The sequence below is a fragment of the Anoplopoma fimbria genome, chromosome 20 (genome assembly GCF_027596085.1).
Source record: "Anoplopoma fimbria isolate UVic2021 breed Golden Eagle Sablefish chromosome 20, Afim_UVic_2022, whole genome shotgun sequence".
NCBI classification, from domain to species: Eukaryota; Metazoa; Chordata; class Actinopteri; order Perciformes; family Anoplopomatidae; genus Anoplopoma; species Anoplopoma fimbria.
Window position 1 is genome coordinate 559460 of NC_072468.1, and position 20456 is coordinate 579915.

The 20456-nt window shown below is 42.2% G+C and overlaps 1 protein-coding gene across 1 annotated transcript in view; it reads right to left on the bottom strand.

Moving 5' to 3' along the window:
- Positions 1–1429: 1429 nt before the first annotated feature.
- nbeal2 (neurobeachin-like 2) overlaps positions 1430–20456 on the bottom strand; it is a 32253-nt gene continuing 13226 nt past the window's right edge. Inside the window, 43 exon segments of the mRNA XM_054620861.1 lie at positions 1430–3493; positions 3706–3841; positions 3947–4095; positions 4193–4354; positions 5118–5234; positions 5331–5425; positions 5515–5687; positions 6205–6314; positions 6434–6520; positions 6613–6726; positions 6823–6920; positions 7111–7228; positions 7322–7431; positions 7551–7681; positions 7766–7906; positions 8059–8183; positions 8354–8449; positions 8540–8647; positions 8734–8867; positions 8960–9117; positions 9259–9376; positions 9461–9585; positions 9739–9896; positions 10012–10161; positions 11263–11586; positions 12648–12791; positions 13779–13935; positions 14132–14316; positions 14415–15125; positions 15259–15347; positions 15705–15864; positions 16007–16162; positions 16437–16587; positions 16754–16856; positions 17184–17343; positions 18031–18164; positions 18565–18736; positions 18905–18997; positions 19105–19187; positions 19386–19523; positions 19526–19715; positions 19832–19951; positions 20280–20412. Of these exon segments, the coding sequence (XP_054476836.1) occupies positions 3386–3493; positions 3706–3841; positions 3947–4095; positions 4193–4354; positions 5118–5234; positions 5331–5425; positions 5515–5687; positions 6205–6314; positions 6434–6520; positions 6613–6726; positions 6823–6920; positions 7111–7228; positions 7322–7431; positions 7551–7681; positions 7766–7906; positions 8059–8183; positions 8354–8449; positions 8540–8647; positions 8734–8867; positions 8960–9117; positions 9259–9376; positions 9461–9585; positions 9739–9896; positions 10012–10161; positions 11263–11586; positions 12648–12791; positions 13779–13935; positions 14132–14316; positions 14415–15125; positions 15259–15347; positions 15705–15864; positions 16007–16162; positions 16437–16587; positions 16754–16856; positions 17184–17343; positions 18031–18164; positions 18565–18736; positions 18905–18997; positions 19105–19187; positions 19386–19523; positions 19526–19715; positions 19832–19951; positions 20280–20412 (6424 nt within the window). The 3' untranslated portion in view covers positions 1430–3385.

Sequence of the window (20456 nt, forward strand, 5' to 3'; positions counted from 1 at the left end):
CAGACAGACAAAACACTCTTACGAACATAATATTGTCAGTTTATGCTCCCTAAATAGTAAGTATGCACAGCTTAAATGCCAATCTAAACCCACACTTACCAAGTGTTGTAAAAGTCTTATTTCCTTAAAACAAGTGAGATAAAAATTGTTTCTGTTTTAATTTGATCATTTATTAGATGTTTTCCCAATGAAATGTTAAAATGTCCATCTTGCCAAGTAGTCTTTGTCTACTATTGGGTTTTGAAATGTTTTATTTATTTATTTTTTACATTTTCTTTAAATCAAGTATATCTTTTTTTAATTATAGTGCAGCAACCTGCCTTAATCTGTCTTGCTTTGAAATATTGGTAGATTTGTTTTATTGGTAACAATGTTATTGTATTAATCTTATCACACTGGTTCATTTTTCTTCACTTATTTTAAGAAGAAAAAAAGCTTTTAAGACATTTACAACTTGGTAAGAAAGAGGGGTTTTTTGCAGTACATTAGAGAAAATATCAAATAAGAACTAAAATAAACAAGTTTATCAGCAATCAGAAAAAAAACAGTTGCCCTCACTTCTTTATTCTTTACTTGTCTACATCATCTTGCTGTGGAGCTGCAGACTCTTTATCTGAGGGGCGAGTTCCTTTGTGGTCATACATGGGTGGGAACGATAACGCAGCTACAAAAAAAAACAAGATTTTGCTGTCCACAGGCAGAGGAGAAATCAACCAGAGGGGGGAGTTGATGAGAGGGGGAGGCCTGTTTGAGGGTGATGCGGTTCTTGGCAGGAACAACTTGAACAACACCAAAATTGTCGCATTTCACGACATCTATCCCCTCAGTCTGATCTCTGGTCTGCAGAGGTCAGAAGGAGATACTGCCAATAAACGAGAAGTAGGTGTTAACCCCTCCCACCATTGTCAATGGAGCCACATCAGAGTGACTGCATTCCTCTTCACCCTCCCACTCCACTTCCCTTATTCACTGTTCTGTGGTTTGTATTTGACTGGGGGTCTTCAGGTTGGTTTTATCACCCACTTCACCCCTCCCCGTCCCTCTGAATTGTAGCCCCGGAGGTGTTTATGGGGAGGCCGACAGGATGTTCGGCCCACCAGGAGATCAAAGTCTCTTCTTCAAGTAAATGTGCTGTTTCTCACCGTGACCTTTTCAACTCTAATAGAGTTAACATCACAGACACATGTGAGACTGGATTACAGTAGAGGAGCTGGATGATCTTCGCTGTGGCAGCAGATCACTTTCCTTCCTGCTGTGGTTCACAAACAAGAACCTGAGCTTATTTTCCAGTAATGGGCAATCGTCCTCGGGACATGGGCAGCGGTTCACAGAAAAGAGGATTCCTGAATTTAAGTGTGCAGTCACTATTATTGGCCATATTAAGACAATTTCAAGAACGAGCATTAAGGCTCAGACAGACAGACGCACAGACAATCATGATTCACACTGTCATGTTTAAGGTACAGGCTTCTTGATTTTTAAAAAGAAAAGTGTATTTCCAACCTCGTTCAAGAACAACACAAAAGCTAAATCATCATTTAAATTCAAGGCAGTGCTTACCTAATCTAAATCAGGACATTTTAACAACAAATATTACCAAAAACATCACAACTTTAACCAATTGTTTAGATAGAGGACTGTGTTTGTATTTAAGACCCAATGCTTCATTTATAAAGCTAAAGATTCAGAGTTTTACTGGATAATGAAGTGAAATATTACATGTATAACAACTACAGTAAACACAGAAAGAATCATTATCATTTTGCACAATAGCAAACTATCAAATGTGTGCTTGAACAGCTGTTAATGCAAACGATCCTTTTTATTCACAGATAGTATCTTCTCTTACAGTTGTATGATTGGAATTTTTTTTATTTTAGACAGTCTGAATGTAATGGATTTGTGTATTTCCAGAGTGGAAAGCAGATGAATTGGTAAGTAAACAACATTTCAAATATAGTCTCCTCTTGCTTACACTCAAGATTACTTTGAGCATCGCTTACAAAGACTAGGTAATTTGTATGTGTGCGCCATGTTAGGGGTATTGCATTCTCCCAAATAGTTCCCTTTGTCTCTGTCCTGTCATGACACTGCATAACAACTACTTTGTTCCAACCACAGTAAAAGAAGCTGACAGGAAGTGAATTCCTCTGAAGCTCACTCACAGACTTACACTCACATGGTTCAGAGTCATCATTGGCTTCAGATGTTTTCAGCGCTTCATAAAACAGTAGAATACCAGTACAGGCAAGTATGTGCTTCCAGCCAACAGTTTATGAGTTCATCAACAATAACATCTCATCCACATCTGAGTCATATAGAGTAGTACGGTGTTTAAATCAAATCAGCAGGGGTACAGTCTGACATAGTGGCATAGAGATATCAAGTAGAAATAGATGATTGGAATTCAGTGTTTATACATACAAGCTAAAAAAAGGCACTTTCAGATGAATTAAACAGGGATATAGTCGTGTGATGAATAGCATTATAACAAAACACATACAAACGCATTCGTAAAGGACTCCTCTCCATTGTGTTTAAGAAAACAGAAGGCACTCCTCATTGCATCCAAGCTCCACACTTAATAAAAAAGTGAATATGTATCACATACTTGACCATTAAAGCCGTTATTGCTTTAATTGTAACAGTTTTACATTGTGTAGAAACTTAAGGAATGCAGGATTACACACTGTGGTATTGCGGTGCAATTCTGCTGCAAGGATCAACAAGTCCTGACCACGACCACCTAAGATCACAACCCAGCATTGGTTCACTTTAGTGACCAGTTACCCTCTTGTATATTTATTTTACAAAGTCAACCCCCGTGTGGTATTTACCAGTATTGCAATATGGAAATCTCAAGCAACATCTACAGCAGTTTCAAGTTTCCAGGAGTTTTTTTAAAAAGGTGCCATTGCCAAAAACAATGGCTTTGAGACATTCAACAGCACAAGGATCACAGCTGTTCTTCTGCCACGAAAAAGAAGCCAAGAACATGGAGCCTGGAGAGTTCACGGCGTTGCTTCTCTTTGTGTCTGATGCTGCATGTGCATCAGCATGAGTCACATCCCTGAACTGTGACTCACTGTTCAACAGCGGTTCACAAACCTCAAACACTGAGCTCTCCTCCCTCCACAAAAACAAGGCCACTCTTTGGAATGATGCTGATTAAAAATACAGTACACAACAGTAAATACACAATAAAATATCAAATCCTTTAAGAATAAAAAAGTGCACAGTGTATAGTTGTTCTCTCAGAGAAATCAGTGGCTGAGGAGGATAGTCTCCCAGCTTGGTTAAGGGAACGAATGCCTTGTTGGAGTCTGGTGAGCATCTTGGTGGTGCAGGTATCTGCAGCCTACAGAGTCCTCCACCATTGCTCCTCTCATTTACCAGCATTCCCAGTGGGATTATACTCTGTTTCACCTGACGACACTTGAGAGATCCGGCGTGTTGAGCCCCAAATGCGACGGGAGAATTGTCCTGAGCGAACCTGAGAACAGGAGCGGAAGCATGTTAATCTTCACTAGAGGGCTAAAACAGAGATGTTAGACTAAAGACGCTTCATTATCATTTGAAAAACCTGGTTTTCAACAAGCACTTAGCATATGATTAGCCCCCCTTGTCCTCACACACTCACACATACAAACAAACACTGCCACCCAATGCCTGAATATCACAATCACTTGAAGTCTCGCTTCTCACCTCCTCTGGCTTCCCTGCCCCCACCACAATTAACTTCCCGTCCTCTAGTCCCACTAGGATGTGGCTGCACTCTTTGGTGACAGACACACTCCTCACAGGAACTTTCAAGGCCAGGGGCGCTACTGGAGCATCCAGGCTGTCAATCAGAGAAGAGTTAGAATGAGGAATTAAACTTTAGACTTAAAGTTGCTTTACATGCTGCACTATAAAGAACTCAAAGCTATGTTCTCAATGTTTTTACCTGCATAACTCTCGTATGTGGAGGCTGCCCTCCGCGGTCCCCAGGATGATGTGTTCAGACACTAGGTGGAGAGCGGTGACCTGCTCCTCCATGGTGAAGGAGGACAGCAGACAGCAGTTTACAGAGTAAACATGAATGGAGTACTTGCCCTGTAGGAATAAGCAGAATATTAGTAATGGCGTAAGCAGGTTGAGAAACTTGTTTAAGTGTTTTTGTCTATACACTATATCGTTTGTATTAAAGTACCTTTCTATGAGAGCGTTCCTCCAGCGATGTCTGTACCACGATGTGGCCCTCCATGCCCACCTGGAGCTCAGAGATGATGGCAGGTACACAGCTATTCCCAGGAGGCCGCAGCGTTCGCAGGAACTGGCCTCGTCTAACAGTGTGCACTATTACCGTCCCATCCTGACACACAGTGAACAGCAAGGGACAGTCAGTGAAGGTGCCATGTAAACCGCTCGTTGTTTCCCAAATCAAACCAAAGCCACAGGGAGCAAAAGTACTTAGTTTATTGGAGTCTCGGCAGCCAGTTACCTTTGGCGTTAGAGTCTTTAATAGATCGATGTAAAGCCCTTAAAATTACAGCTAGGCATAATGGACTTGTATGTTCCATGTCTCTTCTCTAATTTAACTGGTTAAACCAGTTAGCAACACATGAGAAAAAAGGTCAAAATGAGAGTCAGCTGAGAGTTTGCCCTTTCTTAATTTGGTTACGCAACGCTTTCCAGGTTTGAACAACCGCTGGCTATAGGATGGCAACATCCGTCTCTATCTATAAAGTGTGTGTTTTGGGGTTGTAGCTGGTAGAGATTACATTCTCACTTCTAATGAGCAACATCGTTATTTGCGTTTTTTCACACCTTCACAACCCTACAGACATCAAGCAATATAAAAGAGAAAATAAAAAAACACTTCCTTTATAATGGTTTACTACGGAGCAGAGAAATGTATTTTAATTATAGAGTTATACAGTTATAGAATAATAGATTAATACTTAATAAAAAGTGTTTTTTGTGGAGTTTGATTTGCCTTTTATTATTGTATTTCTAACATAAACGTCTGATTGATGAATAATGAAATTAATCATCAGTTGACATTATTACTTATTGTGCATATTCTGTGTTTTGTATAAATCTTATAACTGCTAATAGCATGCGATATTGCTGACCTTCGACCCTGAGACAGCCATGTCCAGTTCAGTGCTGATGGCCACACAGGTGACCTCCTGGTCATGTCCACAGAGGATCTGCACTGGCCGAGGAGACAGACCGCTGGAGAAGCCACCCTGAGAGAGAAAAAAGCAGAATCCATATGTGAAGCCACAACTTTGAGCTCAGCGTCTAATCACACACATGTGTACAAGGGATTTGAAGATGTGTACCTCCTGTAGAACCTGCCACACTATACAGGATGTGTCCCTTGAACCAGAGATGAGGTAGATGCCACAGAGATCCAGAGCCAAGCAAGTAACCACGTCTGGAACATACAAATTAAAACAAGTATGTAACATGGAAACAAAGAATATACCGTATACATAAGTCAATCATATAAAATTGAGAACCCACCAATGTGCCGGCAGATCCTGCCCACCAGCTTGCCCTTCCCCAGCTGGGTGACACGGAGACTGCAGTCCCAGTGTCCTCCGCTGAACAGCAGACGGCCGTCGTTGGAAACCACTAGCACCTGAGCGCCGATCTCAACCCCGGGAGAGAAAGGGCCGCTCAAGAATCGCTGCGTTCTGCACCACAAAGCGTGGAAAGATCAAAGTTAGAAACCAGAAACGAGAGTGAGCTGTGGCCTAAATGTGGAGGAGATTTATAATCAGCACATTAAACTGTCATGACATCTGCAAATTACAACCTGCGTGAAATCCAGTGTTCAAATGGGTCTTATGCTGATTTATGATGCGTTTATGTGATCCACGTTCAAGGTTTAGACTTGGAACCAGATTTCAATTAATTAAAACAGGCTTTAATGCTTCACAGACAAAGAGGGATTGTGCTTCCATCTGCTGTCAGGAGAGTTTTATGGATCTTTTGATATGATGTGAGGCAAGCAATATATCCCTGACTCAGTTGAGGATTTCTGAGTAAAGTACTAAGAAAGTTGTTACTGTTTTTGTTTTAGAGTCGGCTTATGACATTCCTAGGATATTTTGGGTCATTTTAGGTCATTTTAGATATTGGATGACTTTGCAAACCACAAAAACTTAAATATGGGCTCCACATCGGCGTTTGTTTTCTGAGGACGCTCACTTGGGATTAGTCATGGTTGGGTCCTTAGTGAAGGTGAAGTAGTTGGCGATGTTTTTGTCGTATGGCAGCCAGCTGTGTGTCCCTATCAACCCGTTTGAATTCACAGTCACCTGGATAGAAAAAGTGCCATGAAACAAAACCTAAATCACTAAAACCAATGTGTTATTGTTGTAATGATTGTGTTAAGTTTTACATGTGGCCCTTGTGAAAGTGTTTAACTGAACCCTACCAGCATATCTGAGCCCTGGATGATGAAGGAGCGATTCTGGCTCTTTGGTACCACTGCCTGGACCAGAGGAAGGCCATCGCTTACCACCTGAGACAAACGCACAAGTTAACACATACATACAAACCAACACATTGTGAGGTATTTATTTAGAGCAATAATGAGATCATGACAGAACCCACCTCCATAAATGGCCGGAGTTTGTCGAGCTGCTCAAAGATATTTGGAGGCATAGTGTCCAGCCGGGACAGCCGCCTGGATGCGTTCTGAGCTGACATACGAGGAGGATGAGGCTCCTGGTTGGGGATAGGAACGTGGTATGAAACTACTACTTTTTAAACAGAACTTAACAGCATTTTGCTGATAATCAAAAATAAGTCTGGGAGTTGTACCTTAAGGAGCTGACAGGGAGTCTGTCCAAAGTTGCTGATGATGCCTTCCAGGGCCTTGCGCTCGGTCTCATTGGCAATGGCGTCCAGATCTACTGCACCTGCAGGAGCGCCAAACAAGATGCAAGAGTGAGTCTCAAATAAGAACACAAAAAAACATTGTTCATGTGTGAAGACTGCAGTGAAATATGGGACATCAGGAGCTGAAGACAATATTATTGAAATAAATCTTCACAAGATTAGCAGGTTCCATCCATCACTAGTTAAAAAGAGTATTCACTTCTGCCTTACCCTCATAAGTGCAGTAGTAGAAGACATTGAGGGCATTAACTGCCTCTTCGCCTCTCTGCTTGTAACCAAAGATCAGGTCAATCCACTCATGGAGGTGACTGGAAACATGCTCACACTCCTAGAGTTTAAGATACAAGTTGTTGAATAGTTGTCTTAATACAGTGTGTTAGAAAACAAGTGCATGATTGACAAGCGAAGTTTGAAGACTCACCAGGGCCTTCCTGTGTTGCTTGATGAAGTCTTCTCTTGATGACGCCCATCGAGGCAGCAGAACATCTGTCACTGGCTCCTGAGATATCTGCAAACGTCCCAGGTCGAAGACTAAACAAAAATACTGTATTAGGTTCTTTCATTGAAAAAATATTTGAATATCAACATCCCACAACAAATCAAAGGGGATTCATTTGCTTTCAAGCTGTCAAAGATTCACTCTTTCGCACCGTTCATGTTCTGCAGGAATTCTGGGTTGTAGAAGAACTCTGGGATGAGCTCTTTGACATCAGCTGGACTCTCCATGCGAGCCTGCCACGCTGCTGCCACCGAGTGGAACTGTCTGTCTGCGCAGTCAAACCTTAACAACAACAAAACAAAACATACCAACATGAGATCTCAGTTTAAATGTGATGTAATATAATGCACCAGTCAGCGTCCCCACCTGCCGCTCTGCAGCTGGATATGCAGAGTTGTGAACGGCTCCATGCGGATCATGTAGTGCATGACTCCTGCTGCATTAGAGTAGTGTGTGCCATAGTGGAATTTGTCAATGGTGCCTGTTGAGTCCTCAAAGCTCTCATATCTAGTGACAAACAGAAATAATTGATTTAAGTAGAAGACGGATAATTTTGCATTTTTTACCTCCTTATCTATAAAAATGATGCAACCTCAGCTGGATACATTTCTGCAACCGTTTTAGTACAACCAAATTCACATTGTTATATAACTGCTTACTTTTCTCTGACATTCTGAGCATGGCGGGAGTTGACCACACCTATTGGTTTGGACAAGTCTCTGAAAACTGACGAATCCTCCAGATCCAGAATGGGAGAGGTATAGTCACACAAGATCCAGGGGAACTTAGGAGGAACAAAAGACACAACTGAAACATGATGCCGCTTTAATTTTTAATCATTTTATAATAAAAGGATAAAAAAATGTATATATATATATATATATATATATATATATATATATATATATATATACATAAATAAGTATAAGTTGTGCACACTGTGATTGTACTCACCACAGGATACTGCGACAGGTCGTTGTAAGTGCGTCCAGAAATTGTGTTCAGTTGCATCAAATACTCAAAATTTGAGATTTCTCTGTATACCCATTTCTGTTTAACACATCAACATCAGATTGGTCCAACACAATAAGCAACATTCAGATCATAACACTTCATAGAGGAGTTGAATTAAATAACTACCTGTGTAAGTCCAGATGCCTTCAGGAGCTCTTGAGGGGAGCGAGAGCCGAAGTAAAACAGGTTTGGGGGCCGCAGTCCCAGGATCCTAGAGTACACTTTGTTTCGTACCTGTGAGGGCAAACATAAATACTTTAAAAACATATTTTTTATTCTAATTATAGAGCTGAAGGAGTTAAATTTGATCTGAGCATCACCTTCTTCCTGAAGTTAATGAAGTAATGAGCCTGGTCTATGAAGAACAGCTCCAGGGCGGATCGACGCAGGTTATAGCGCCGCAAATGCACTTCTCTGAGCTGAGACAGAGGCCTCTTGAAATCAAACCCGATTCCTAATGACACAGATAATATTCACTTCCATAAGAACCTTTTGAAGAACAGGAAAAAAGCTAGGTGTGATGTTCACGAGCGCATATTTTCGTACCTTCTTCTGTCTCTTCTTTCTCACTGCTGCCATCATAGAAGTACAGATGGTGGGTGGTGACCTCCAGACGACCCGGAACCACCGCCACGATAGTAATAAGCTCACAGTCTTCGGACAGAACCAGTTTTTCTTTCTGGCTCTCGTCTTCTCCCTCCACCCTGACAGCATGGGAAAATTGTTAAACCATTACATATTCAAGTCCTGCTTGATGAATTGATTTTTTTCCTTTGGGTTTATGGCCCACAGACATGCTGTAAACTGTTGACACCACACAAAAGTTATGCGAATTAGAGTCTCACTTGTTATCCAAAAAGACGAGGTCTTCATCTCCTAACTGATCATCCTCCATGTAGCTTACTTTTGCTTCCTTTGCAACAGCCAATGGGAGGGGTTCAGAGCTACGAGGGCTGTCAGCTCCTGAAGATCATAAAAAACATCATAAGTGCATTTTGCTTGGATTAAAAAAGAGCAGAGACAATTTGTTTCTAACCGGTGACATACCCATGTTGTCCCTCAGGGCACTGGCCTCAGTGTGAGGATCGTAGTTGTAGTTTGGCACAAGTTTGAGACGCATCTTTGAATAAGTCTCTGCATTGGACAATTTTAATTTCACTTCTGGTTGAACTCTGGCATAAAAAGGCAAAAGAAAAACTAGAATTTAGCACATTCTGAACAGCTAAGAAATGCAAAAGGACATTATATTTTCAGATCTCTCATCATTAATTACATGTAAATCTTGATCAAAGAGATTTTGTAAAAAAGGTCAGAGGTTGTCGTACTTGTTGGCCCATGCTCCTCTCTCACTAGTCAAAAGCCTGCGGAGAGCTCTCCAGTGCTGCCACACCACCCCCTGCTGGCTGGAGCTCTGCTTCTGACAACTGAAGTACCTGTTGTTCTCACTTCTGACTCGCTTCAGGTAAGGGTCCACGATCACTTCCTGCTTTCAAACAAACACACACAAATGTGGGATCAGTAAAGCGAAAGGTTTAACTCTGTATTCTTAGCAAGCTGTGACATGATGGCTGTTTCATGAAGCGTAAAAGTTTTATAACCTGAAACTTGGACTTGCTGTCTGATCTTTCTTTGTCCCGTCTATAGGCTGTACTCATCAGGTCATCGAAGCACGAATTCCAGAAATTGGACATGATGTCATGGCTCCTCCCAAACGTGTCCAGCTCATACTGCTCCATGGTGGGCTGAACCTTGAGGTGGGTTTACCGAAGGAGGACATAAATAAACACAAACACGCACAGAAACAGCTACATAAATGTCAAGAATAACTCAACAAAGTCAAAAACCTTCATGCAAGAATCAGCCAAATCACCAACAACAACACACATTTAATGTTAAAGAAAATAGTATGCACCAAGTAAAAGTTATAAAACAAAAAGATCCTAAATATAACTAATAAATATAAATATATTATATTTATATATTATAACTAATACAATTCCTAAAGGAAGAATACTGCATGATAGATTCATGAAACGGGATGATTCTCCCAAACAAATGAGAAACAGGACTGGAAATACACTTCCCCATTCCTTTAACAGCTTCCCCTTATCTATATATTCTATCAGAGGAGATATTTCTTACAACTACCGCACTGTTTAAAGTCACGTGTTTTTTCATTCCTCCTACTGCTGTATCACTTCATGCTAAAAACATGAAGTTGTTTAAACATACGAAAACCTATAGTACTTCCCTATACATTAAAACAAATAGCATAAACTAGAAACACATACACACTTAGACATGCACGCTTGAGAAATCAGCCTGGGCCAAGTTTCAAAACTGTCCTGGCAGCCAAAGTTATGCCACACTGACTAATGTATCCAGGATCTGTATACAAGAGTAATCTAAACAGAACAGATTTATGAAGGTGCACTGTCACACAGAGCGATGATGGATCCACCTCTCAGCTGGAGGCCAGTGTCTGGCATCAGTTTAATCTGAGCATAAACTAGTCTCTGCTTAAAATACATTGAGGGTTAACTAGCAAGCACTTTAGGGAATTTAGGGTTGTTTTTTTTATCTACTTTCAAAAGTTGTGATAGCAGTTTGAAAAAATTGGATTATATTTCTCAGCCACCCACCAGGAGGTTAACAGTCACACCAGGTGGCAAGATTGCATGAAATCCTGAATGTACACTAATGTGACAAGGAACAGAGCCAGCAGTATCTCAGAGAACACTGTTTATTATACCTGCCTATTCTGGGAGACACTGTGGAGGAGGCTCTACAGATTCTCTTAACAAAAAATGAATTACATCTATTTTTAAATTCACAGCCAAAGCACTGACCTGCTGCTGGTAAAAGCCCTGCCACTCCACTGTGTGGCAGTAAGCCTTCAGGTCCTGGGCGAAGGTGGTGCTGCCGTTAGTGATGGGCAGGTTGGGGAGCAGCTTTTGGAGGGTGACGGGGTCGGCATGCTGGTCCAGCAGTGTTCGCACGACGGGCACAAGCTGGGAGAAAGTCTCTGCGTGTCCACTGCCAGTACTGTCAATTACACCACCTGGCCACAGGGGGGCGCCCAGCTGGCCGAGCAGGAAGCACACCTCCTCCCAGCTCAGACACAGCACCGTCTGGAGGAGGCTGTGCAGCTTCACGTAGGCCATCACACACACCTGAGGAGGGGAAAGAGGCAAATCACCTGCTGTGCCTGTAACTCAGAGCCTGTCCCATACAGATTATAAAGAAATATGATAAATAGATATTTATATGTAAATGTGTTTAACTTAGTTTTCCTGATCTATACCATTCATGAGAGGACGTCTTTATCATGTACTAAAATAAATAAATCATAGATCAGAAGCATAAACACTCATGCAGGAGAATGGCCCCTGTGACTGTTATCTTACATTATTTTATTGAATTTTAAATACTGTAGCCTTATTCAACAAGCAGTATTTTGTCGAGGTAGAGCTATTTTCTTAAACGTTTGGTGGTTTAATCTATAACTATCATATTTTCATACAACATAAGATGCAATTACTTTGTATGAAAAATCTAAAGTTGAGAAGAAGTATAAATTATCATATATCTGAAATGCAAGTACTTCATAATTCTGCTTTATTACAGCACTAAGCAAATGTACCTAATTACACTCCACCACTGGAATTAATAAAGCTATGTTAGTGGGTTTTTTTAATTTTAATTTGTGTATTCACTAAACTTAGTAGCTCCAGGCTTGCATAATTCCCAAGAGATCTGCAGCTGTGGTTACAGGGTGCAATTAAGTTAATTTATTTCAAACCTGGTACTGTGAAAAACAAAATGGCTTAAGGGGGAGCTGTACAACTTTGCAGATGAACACAACCAGCAGAATGTAATGGAATGCCTTATGGTCAGTTTATTTATGGCCACTGTCTCTATCTCACAATCCTACAGCGAGCGCAGCAGCAGTCATAACTCTGAGAGGAGCTGCCCTTTCGTACAGAACACTCCCTAAGATGAATGACTGCAATGTCTTTGAAAAGAAATCCATAGAAGGCATGGTATTTCTAAACTGGCTTAATCTGAGTTCTCTTATCAAGTTAAATAAATACTGTACACCCCTTTTGGAATTATTTCCTGCAAAGTTCAATGGCACAGGTTGTCGTTTGGGTTGTGAAAGATGTTGTACAGTGAGGAACATTTATGGTTGGTGTTCTGGCTCGGTGATGGACAAGTTGAGGTTGCAGCTGACCTGTGAGTGCTGCTGTTTGATATATCCAGTGATGATACGCAGGCCAATCTGGGCCATTTCCTTCAGTTCGGTGTTCCCAGGGCTGCCCGGGGTGCTATGCCAGGCCTTCAACTTGTCCAGCAGGTTCACCACCCCCTCGAAGATCTGCAATACAACAACAAGCGTCAACAAAGGACTCAACAAGAAGGCTAGACCTGTTTCCACACCTTGCAGCATCTAAGACAACATAAACCCATTCAGGACATCAAATACAAGCAATAAGTAAGACATGACGGAAACATTATCCCTGAAGTTAAACATAGTAACTGACTAACTATCAATATTCAATTTACTTATCCAATGTAACAAACAAAGTTATAGCATCACATTCTTACGATGTAGTCCGACATTTAAAGATTTATTTTGTATCTTAATAGTTTTATTTCATAGCCCAAACACAAGTAAAGCTTCTTTAAATACTTAAGTCAAATAACACCATTACTTTAAAGACAACACCCTTGATTGTCTGCACCAACTGTTGCTCTGACTGAACATTTGTAATTCATTTGTAATTCACCAGTAATCCAAATTCCACAGGTGTTGAATAGGTCTATTTATAGAAAGCAAACAAGTGGCCTGCCTTGCTCTGGAACATAGTAAGCTCCTACTGCCAGCACTGCACAGAGAGAGTAGTCACACGACTGCCTCTGTCTCACTACTGTGAGCAATTTTCAAAGCCTAGCGTTTACAAAAAGATGCGTAGCGTTGTGGAGGTTTGTGATCACTTGCTGCACTGTATGTGACAACATAAGGTTAAAAGCTGGAAGTATGAATGAGGAAGTAAATTAAAGGAAAATGTGATTTTTTTTAGGATTATTTGAGCTACAACTCGGTAGGTTTTAAATCCAAGCTGCTGGAATATCATCAAATGGTTTCGGTTCTGTTGGGGTTTGTTAACAATATTCTTAAATAGTTGTAAGATATAACATGAGGCTTTGTCGGGGATAAAGGGCTTGTTTACTTACTGTCCCTTGTGTATTCAAAGTTGACCAAACTTTATCAAGCAGTAAGAGCCGTCCTATAATCTTGAAATTACCTAAACAGAATATGTCAGTGGTCCATATGTTTTAAATGGGATAATATGTGATATACCTTTTCACTCCACAGCGTGTGGTTGTCTGTACCCTCAGAAAACAGGAAGTCCTGCAGCAGCCTGAGGAGCCGAACCAAACTGGGACAGAAAGGCAGAGACACTCCCTGGGCTTCCCTCAGGTCTGATAGAGACGACTCCAGCATCATCTCCAACAGACTGGCACACAGAGTGGTAAACAGACTATGAATACATTGCCCCAGTGTGACACAATAACATATATGGATTTTCAAACACAAATGTGAAACAGCTGTAGGTGTGGCTCAATTTGTTTTTCCATTACGAGAAAGCCTCAATGTCAATTCAATGTGTTTGTTAGCTGAGGGCGAGTACATTTGAAATCACCGTCACTGACCTGCGTTTGATGTCATCGGGAGGGTGGACCAGTTGGCAAGAGGAGCCCAGTTTGGTGAGAACAGAAAAGACCTGTCCTCTCTCCCTCCACACCACGTCCTCCGTTGCCTCCCCCCCGTTGCGGCTCCACAGCACGGAGAAGACAATGTTGGTTAGCAGGTTGCACAGCTCCTCCTCAGGGGTCTGCTGTAAAGCAAACATGACTCAGTCCCACATCCCAGAAAAAAGACATGAAATGATAGGCCTGATTAACAGTAGTATCTTAGCTGAGGAAGCAGCCATACCTGTGGGTTGGACGTATTGGAGATTGTGTCTCCAGTTGGAGGGTCCGTCCCATAGCTGGTATCATCCAGCACATTGGACAGACTGGAGCTCTTCCTGGGTCTGGCAGGTGGAAAGGGTTTGCAGTGCTCAAGAGGAGATGGTGTGTTGGTCTGACTACCTGCAGGAGTGTGTGCGCCAGTCTCTCCCATGCCCACCAGCTCCAATTCATAGGGGTTACTAAATGGGGATTGGGGCTGGTAGTCCCTCCCCTCCTCCTCTTGGCTAGATGTGGGAATATCAACAGCGTTGGAGGTGGAGGACGAGTGACTCCCTTGGTCCACTGAATCAAACGACTTAAAATGGAGGGAGCCCGTGAAGGTTTTAAGCGGACCTCCGCCTCCACTTGGCGGCGACTGGGATAAATCAGAGAATCCCTCAGAGATGTCCCGCCGGCCACCTTCATCCTCCTCTTCCTCATCTTCAATGTCCTGCAAGGTGCGGTAGCTCAGGAAGATGTTGGGGTTTGCGTCCTCTATTACCAGTGACTGATCCCTGCGCAGAGGTGGCCGGTAGTTCGGCTCGAAGGAGCTGTTGGTGCTGGAGCCCGCGATGCTGGCAGCGTGGGACTCGTAGAACTCCTTCACATAGAGCCTGGTCAAAACATCCTGCCAGCCGGGCTGCCTGGCAAGCTGCTTCGAATAATCTTCGTTGGAGTGGATCAAATGAAAGAACTGGGGAAATATCAGAGAGGAACAGAGGAAGAGTTTGTTTTCATTACAGAGATGATAAATATGCTTAGAATGTAACTTCATACTATGACTATGGTTGTTTTAGCAGAAATGTAAATAATGTGGGCAGACTGACCTTCCGGCAGACGTCCAAGCGGACACTGAGCTCTGCTCGATGGGATAGACAGACCACAGCCAGAAGGTCTCTGAAGTTAGGGGTCGCATCTGTGGGGAAGGAGCACATTTTTAGATTATGAGTCCTTCATAAACTCAAGAACTATCTAACATGTATTTTTTAAATAACGGTAAACTCAAGACAAATGAATTGGTCTCTCAGTTAAATGTTTGTTTTGTGTTTAATGTTGATTCTCTGGAGAATTTGTTCTGATGTCCTGATGAAGCAGATGAGTTTTTGAATGTTAAAACTTCTAGCTTGACTTCTGACTTTTGCTTTTTAAATGTTATTGAGAAACACTTAGGATTCGAAAGCAACTTTCCAGATGCTTAAACATTTATAGAAATCTCTTTTGTCATACATTTCAAGCTCTCTTGACCCAAAAGACAGAGCTGTTTCAGCATTACCTGTAGCAAGGACCTGCTCGTACAGACATCGCACGGTGGTCATGGTTACTGGAATTTCATCAATGAGACAAACCAGGCCGAGATATCCGAAATCCTTCAATTTGATGCGTTGCTTGTTGCGCTCAGAAACACGCTCGCTTTTGAGTATTTTGTATAAAACCTGCAACAACGAAGGGAAATTACGTAAAATTTTCTTTTTCTGTTTTGACAATACATCACATGGGAGTTTGCAGTGAAAGGCAAAAATCTGTCAAGTGATAAGCTGAAGTATTTTAAGAAGAGGTCGAGTCTTTATCTCTCACCCTGAAGACTCTCTCTCTGGCCTCGTCTCCAAAGCTTGGAGTGAGCAGCAAGCAGTACAGCTGCTCCACGCCCCAGTCCAGCAGCACGGCCTGCACCTGCTCACGAGGAGGGCTGCTCCTCAAGAGTTCATAGAGAACATCCAAGGCCCTCACAGCCTGAGAGATTAAGTGATAAAGAGAGGAGAAGTCATGAGGACAGAGGAACAAGGTGAAGGAGGACTATAAGATACCAAGAAATATGGATTTAGGGAAAGTTTTAAGTGGTCACAAGAGGAGTTCGAAAGTACGGAGATGCCAAAACATTATATTAAAGAAGGAGGATGATCAGGGTTCATTTGGGGATTGGAAGTAAAATATCATGCTTAAAAGGTCAAAATGATATCAAAAGTAAACTCTCTAAAGAAACACAGATGAAACATATGAGCCCTACCTGCTTCTCCTCTCCCACAGTCAGAATGTAGGCGAGGACGCTGTGAAGGTCCTCCAGTGTAGGAGACTTGAGAAAGTCTTTCAGCAAGGCAAACAGAGCGTTTTGAATCATCTGCTTCTCTTCAGACAGACTGCTGCCATCTTTCTCCACACTATATTAGTAAAGAAAGAAATAAATAATCTTTTTGTCAACAGTGGAAATCATGGTTTAATATAGATAGCAATAAGTATTCTTGGACTAGCTTTTAAACTATTCAACTCTTAATATATTTATCTCTGTCTAATTTTGCGACCATATTGTGAATGTCAAAGGTTCACCTGTAGAATGTGCGAATGGTATCCAGGACATACTGGACCCCGTACTTCCTCTTCATCCGCTGCTTGCCTTTGTTTATCACAGATGCCAGGTACTGCACGTGGGCTTTGGATGAAAAAGAACACTTTTGTCATCTCTCTTCAGTTTGACATTTAGAAATGTCAGACCAATATGCAAAGTTGTACCGAAGGAGCGCATTCATTTACAAAGCAGGGTATTGAAGTGTAGCTTGAGGCACAGATCCTCTTTTTATCCTTGCCGCAGCCGGAACAAGACACATTAATGTATTATATCTCTGCCCTCTCTGCTTTTAGCCTCCTCTTGCTCCTTTCAGTCATTCATATACATATAAAAAGGGACATAAACATCTTCAGCAGACATGAACAGATTCACAGGTGCAATACTCCGCAACTAGCGTTGCTTGTGCCTTACCCAGACAAACAGCAAAATGGCTTTTAGTCCAGATGCGAAAATCAAAGAGAAGGTGATGGTAGAGTTGCTGTAAAAGTGGGCTGTTGCCCTCGTTGAAAACCTGCTCCAGCAGCAGCTGACAGGCCATTAAAACGTTCATGTCCATCATGCTGTCAGGAACCTGCAGAAGAGGAAGCACGGAGGAGGAGTGATTGTGTTTAAGTTTGTTTTCCTTTATTTTGATTTATCTGACATGTTGCACTCAGTTGAAGTGTTTGTGTTCAATATATGCCCATGTGTGTTTCTGTCTTTGCCGCTCTCAAACATGGCAACCTCATGTGACTATTAGGACATAGTTTCCTTACAGGATGCTGCACTTTAACGTCATATATTTCAAAATATCCTGTTAGTGCATGTCTGAGCTGCACCAAAGTAACACCTGATTGGCAGCTACCATCAGAGATTCACATTGACACTGTGATACAATGTAATCTTCTGAAACCCACTAAGCAGTTTAGAAACTGACATTTATCAGCAAAATATTACCACAAGAGCTGAGAACAGGAGTAACAACAGTGTATCACAACTCATTGTGGCTTCCATGTTTCGAATTGGTTTTAATCTCCCTATAAATTTTAAAGCTGATATTCTTTGTTCTCAGTGAGAGAGACCAAGCTGGCAAACTCTGCAAATAATTTCCCCACACAAGCATTTGATACTGTAATTTTTAAAGAGCCACTACTATTTCAACGACATCATACCCATTCATTACATTGCAATTACACAGCAGAACCTCAGCTTTCAGATGCTAATCCTTTCTTCTCACAATTAGTTCCCACTTGCTAGAGCAAATGTGCAGGGCGCTTACTTTGCTGAGCATAGCTCCTATTGTGCTCGGCCCGTGGCATTGCAGCAGGCTCTCCTGATTGACCGGGTGATGACGAATCAGGTTCTTCAACATGAGCAGGAAGGCAGCGATGCTGTTTCTCTCTAGTCTTCCCTCTGAGAGAAAAAAAATAGGGCAAAACAACTTTTAAGATTTCCTGTGTAACCCACAGACGTGTTTATGCATTACCAAGCATGTTACTGACATTATCACATCTTAGGATGAGTCATTGTGAGCATATGTGTATCGCTTTTGTTAAACTGTGTTCCATTTATCTAATTTTGTTCACATTAGTCTAGCACATCCTGTTTGTTCTTGCATCATGCATTGTGTGAAAACTCTGACTCGCTACCATTCAAAACGTCTTCTGACTTTAAACTGCACTGAAAAACATATTTTGCATATAGCACTGCAATAATATACCAAGAAAGACAACACAGTTAGCCCTCAAAACGTAGGAGATAATGTATTTATGATCCTTAAAGTTTGATATACCAAATTAAAAAAAAACCTGACCTGCAGACTTGTTCAGTGGCAGCAGCATTGCAGCAGGGCCTCTGGAGGAGGTGAGCTCTGGTCCCAGTAGGTCAGAGATCTCCTGACTGCCATTGCAAACTTGCTCAGCCTCACATACCTGCTCAAGCAGGGGCAGCAAAACCCCTACACCTCCCACCACGTTTACAACATCCTGCAGGGGAAAAAAACCACAATATTTTTGTAACCTTCCACGATGGTCCTTTATAGACCAGAAATCAGTCAACAAAGGGCGCCTGCCCAAAAAGGAAGCAGCTTTACAGCATACATGGAGACACGTCATGACTGATGTTTCATTGATTTTACACTTCTCATATCTAACCTTGATGTCCCAGTTCACTACCCTGTGTCCTGTAAGCCTGCCATCATATTGGTGATTGGGTGACAGGTCCAGACATATCTGGCCCTTGAAGGCCTGTAGAAAACATATGCACACTTGTAAACAAGAATATTTGACTGATGTTGTTGGTTATTCACATTATAAAAGCAGTGTAATAAAATGTGCACGTTTCCGAGGGTCACCTGTGGAGTGTAGTAGAGCAGAAGCTTGCCGTTGAGATCAGACAACTCTCCCTCTGCTTTAAATAAGGACACGTGGTTGGGGCCTGTGATGGAGAGCAGAAAATAAAGTAGGCCATTCTGCAAACATTACTTGGTAATCATGAAAACAAAAAACTCTTGGGAGTATTCTGTGTTTTTATTTACTACTGGTTTCCTTTACAGTTGATTGCCTGGTGAACTCTAGTTGAAATGTCTAATGTGTACAACAAACAACATTTGCATTGTATCAGAGTGTGACTTACCTGCAGCATGCAGAGCTCTTGTCTGTGTCTGCTGCAGAGTCTCGTGACAGATGAATGCGGTGCCCAGGAGCCCATCCAGAGACGTAGGTGTTCCCCACTCTGTGTCTTGCAGTCCTGCTGGGATGGTGTGCACCGGGAGTCTCCCGAAGCCCCCCAGCGGCCTCCGGCAAAGGTGGCTGGAAAGGACTGGGAACGCATGAGGGAAGGGCCATAGGAAGGGAAGGCAAACTCAGGAGATGGGTTGGAGGATGAGGATGTGGGCAAGTTGGGGGAGGTGGTGGTGGTAGTGGTCCGGTGGCCTGCAGATCCGATACAGCAGGAGGTAAAAGGCTTCAGGTGTCAGGTTCAGGCGAGGGAAGAGAAAGAGGAAGTTAGATTAATAGAAGGGAACTACTCAGCAATAATACGCCCATGGCCATGATACATTAGATACTAGGTTCAGTTACCTCACTGAAAGATGGGAAGCGAAGCTGAGCAGTTTGACGCTGCTCTCCATCGATGTAGATGGTGACCAGGTTCTGACCAAATGGACGACGGCCTGGGATGTGGACTATAGCCACCGAATGCTGAGTAAGACATGAGAGAGCACACAAATTTCTACCAGTGACGTTTGGTGTTCACAAAGATACATCTTTATATTGAGGAACTAGAGTAACCCAGTCCCACAGTTGACAGCGTTAATTTAACCTTTATTGGTAAACCTCATGCTACTTATCTCTTCAGGAGGTAAACTCTTCAATTTCTCACAGTAATAATGCCCCATGGTTACAGGCCCAGACAGCAGCCCTTTAGTAAATTGATGTGCGATTTTATCCTTGATTTAATCTATTTTTATTTGCTAAATAAGCAAATGAAGGCCACATTTCTAGCTGTACTATGTGTGTCCACACTCACCCAGCATGAGTCAGCTAGTGGGTGCTCTGGCAGTGCGACTGCCATGTAGTCTTTCTTTGTGCAAACAGCCACCACCAGCACTCCCTCCATGGTGAAGAAGGCCTCCAACCCAGTCCCACTTGCCGTGAAGAAACTTCACACACACAAAAACAGATTCAGTTACAAAGAAGTGTACAC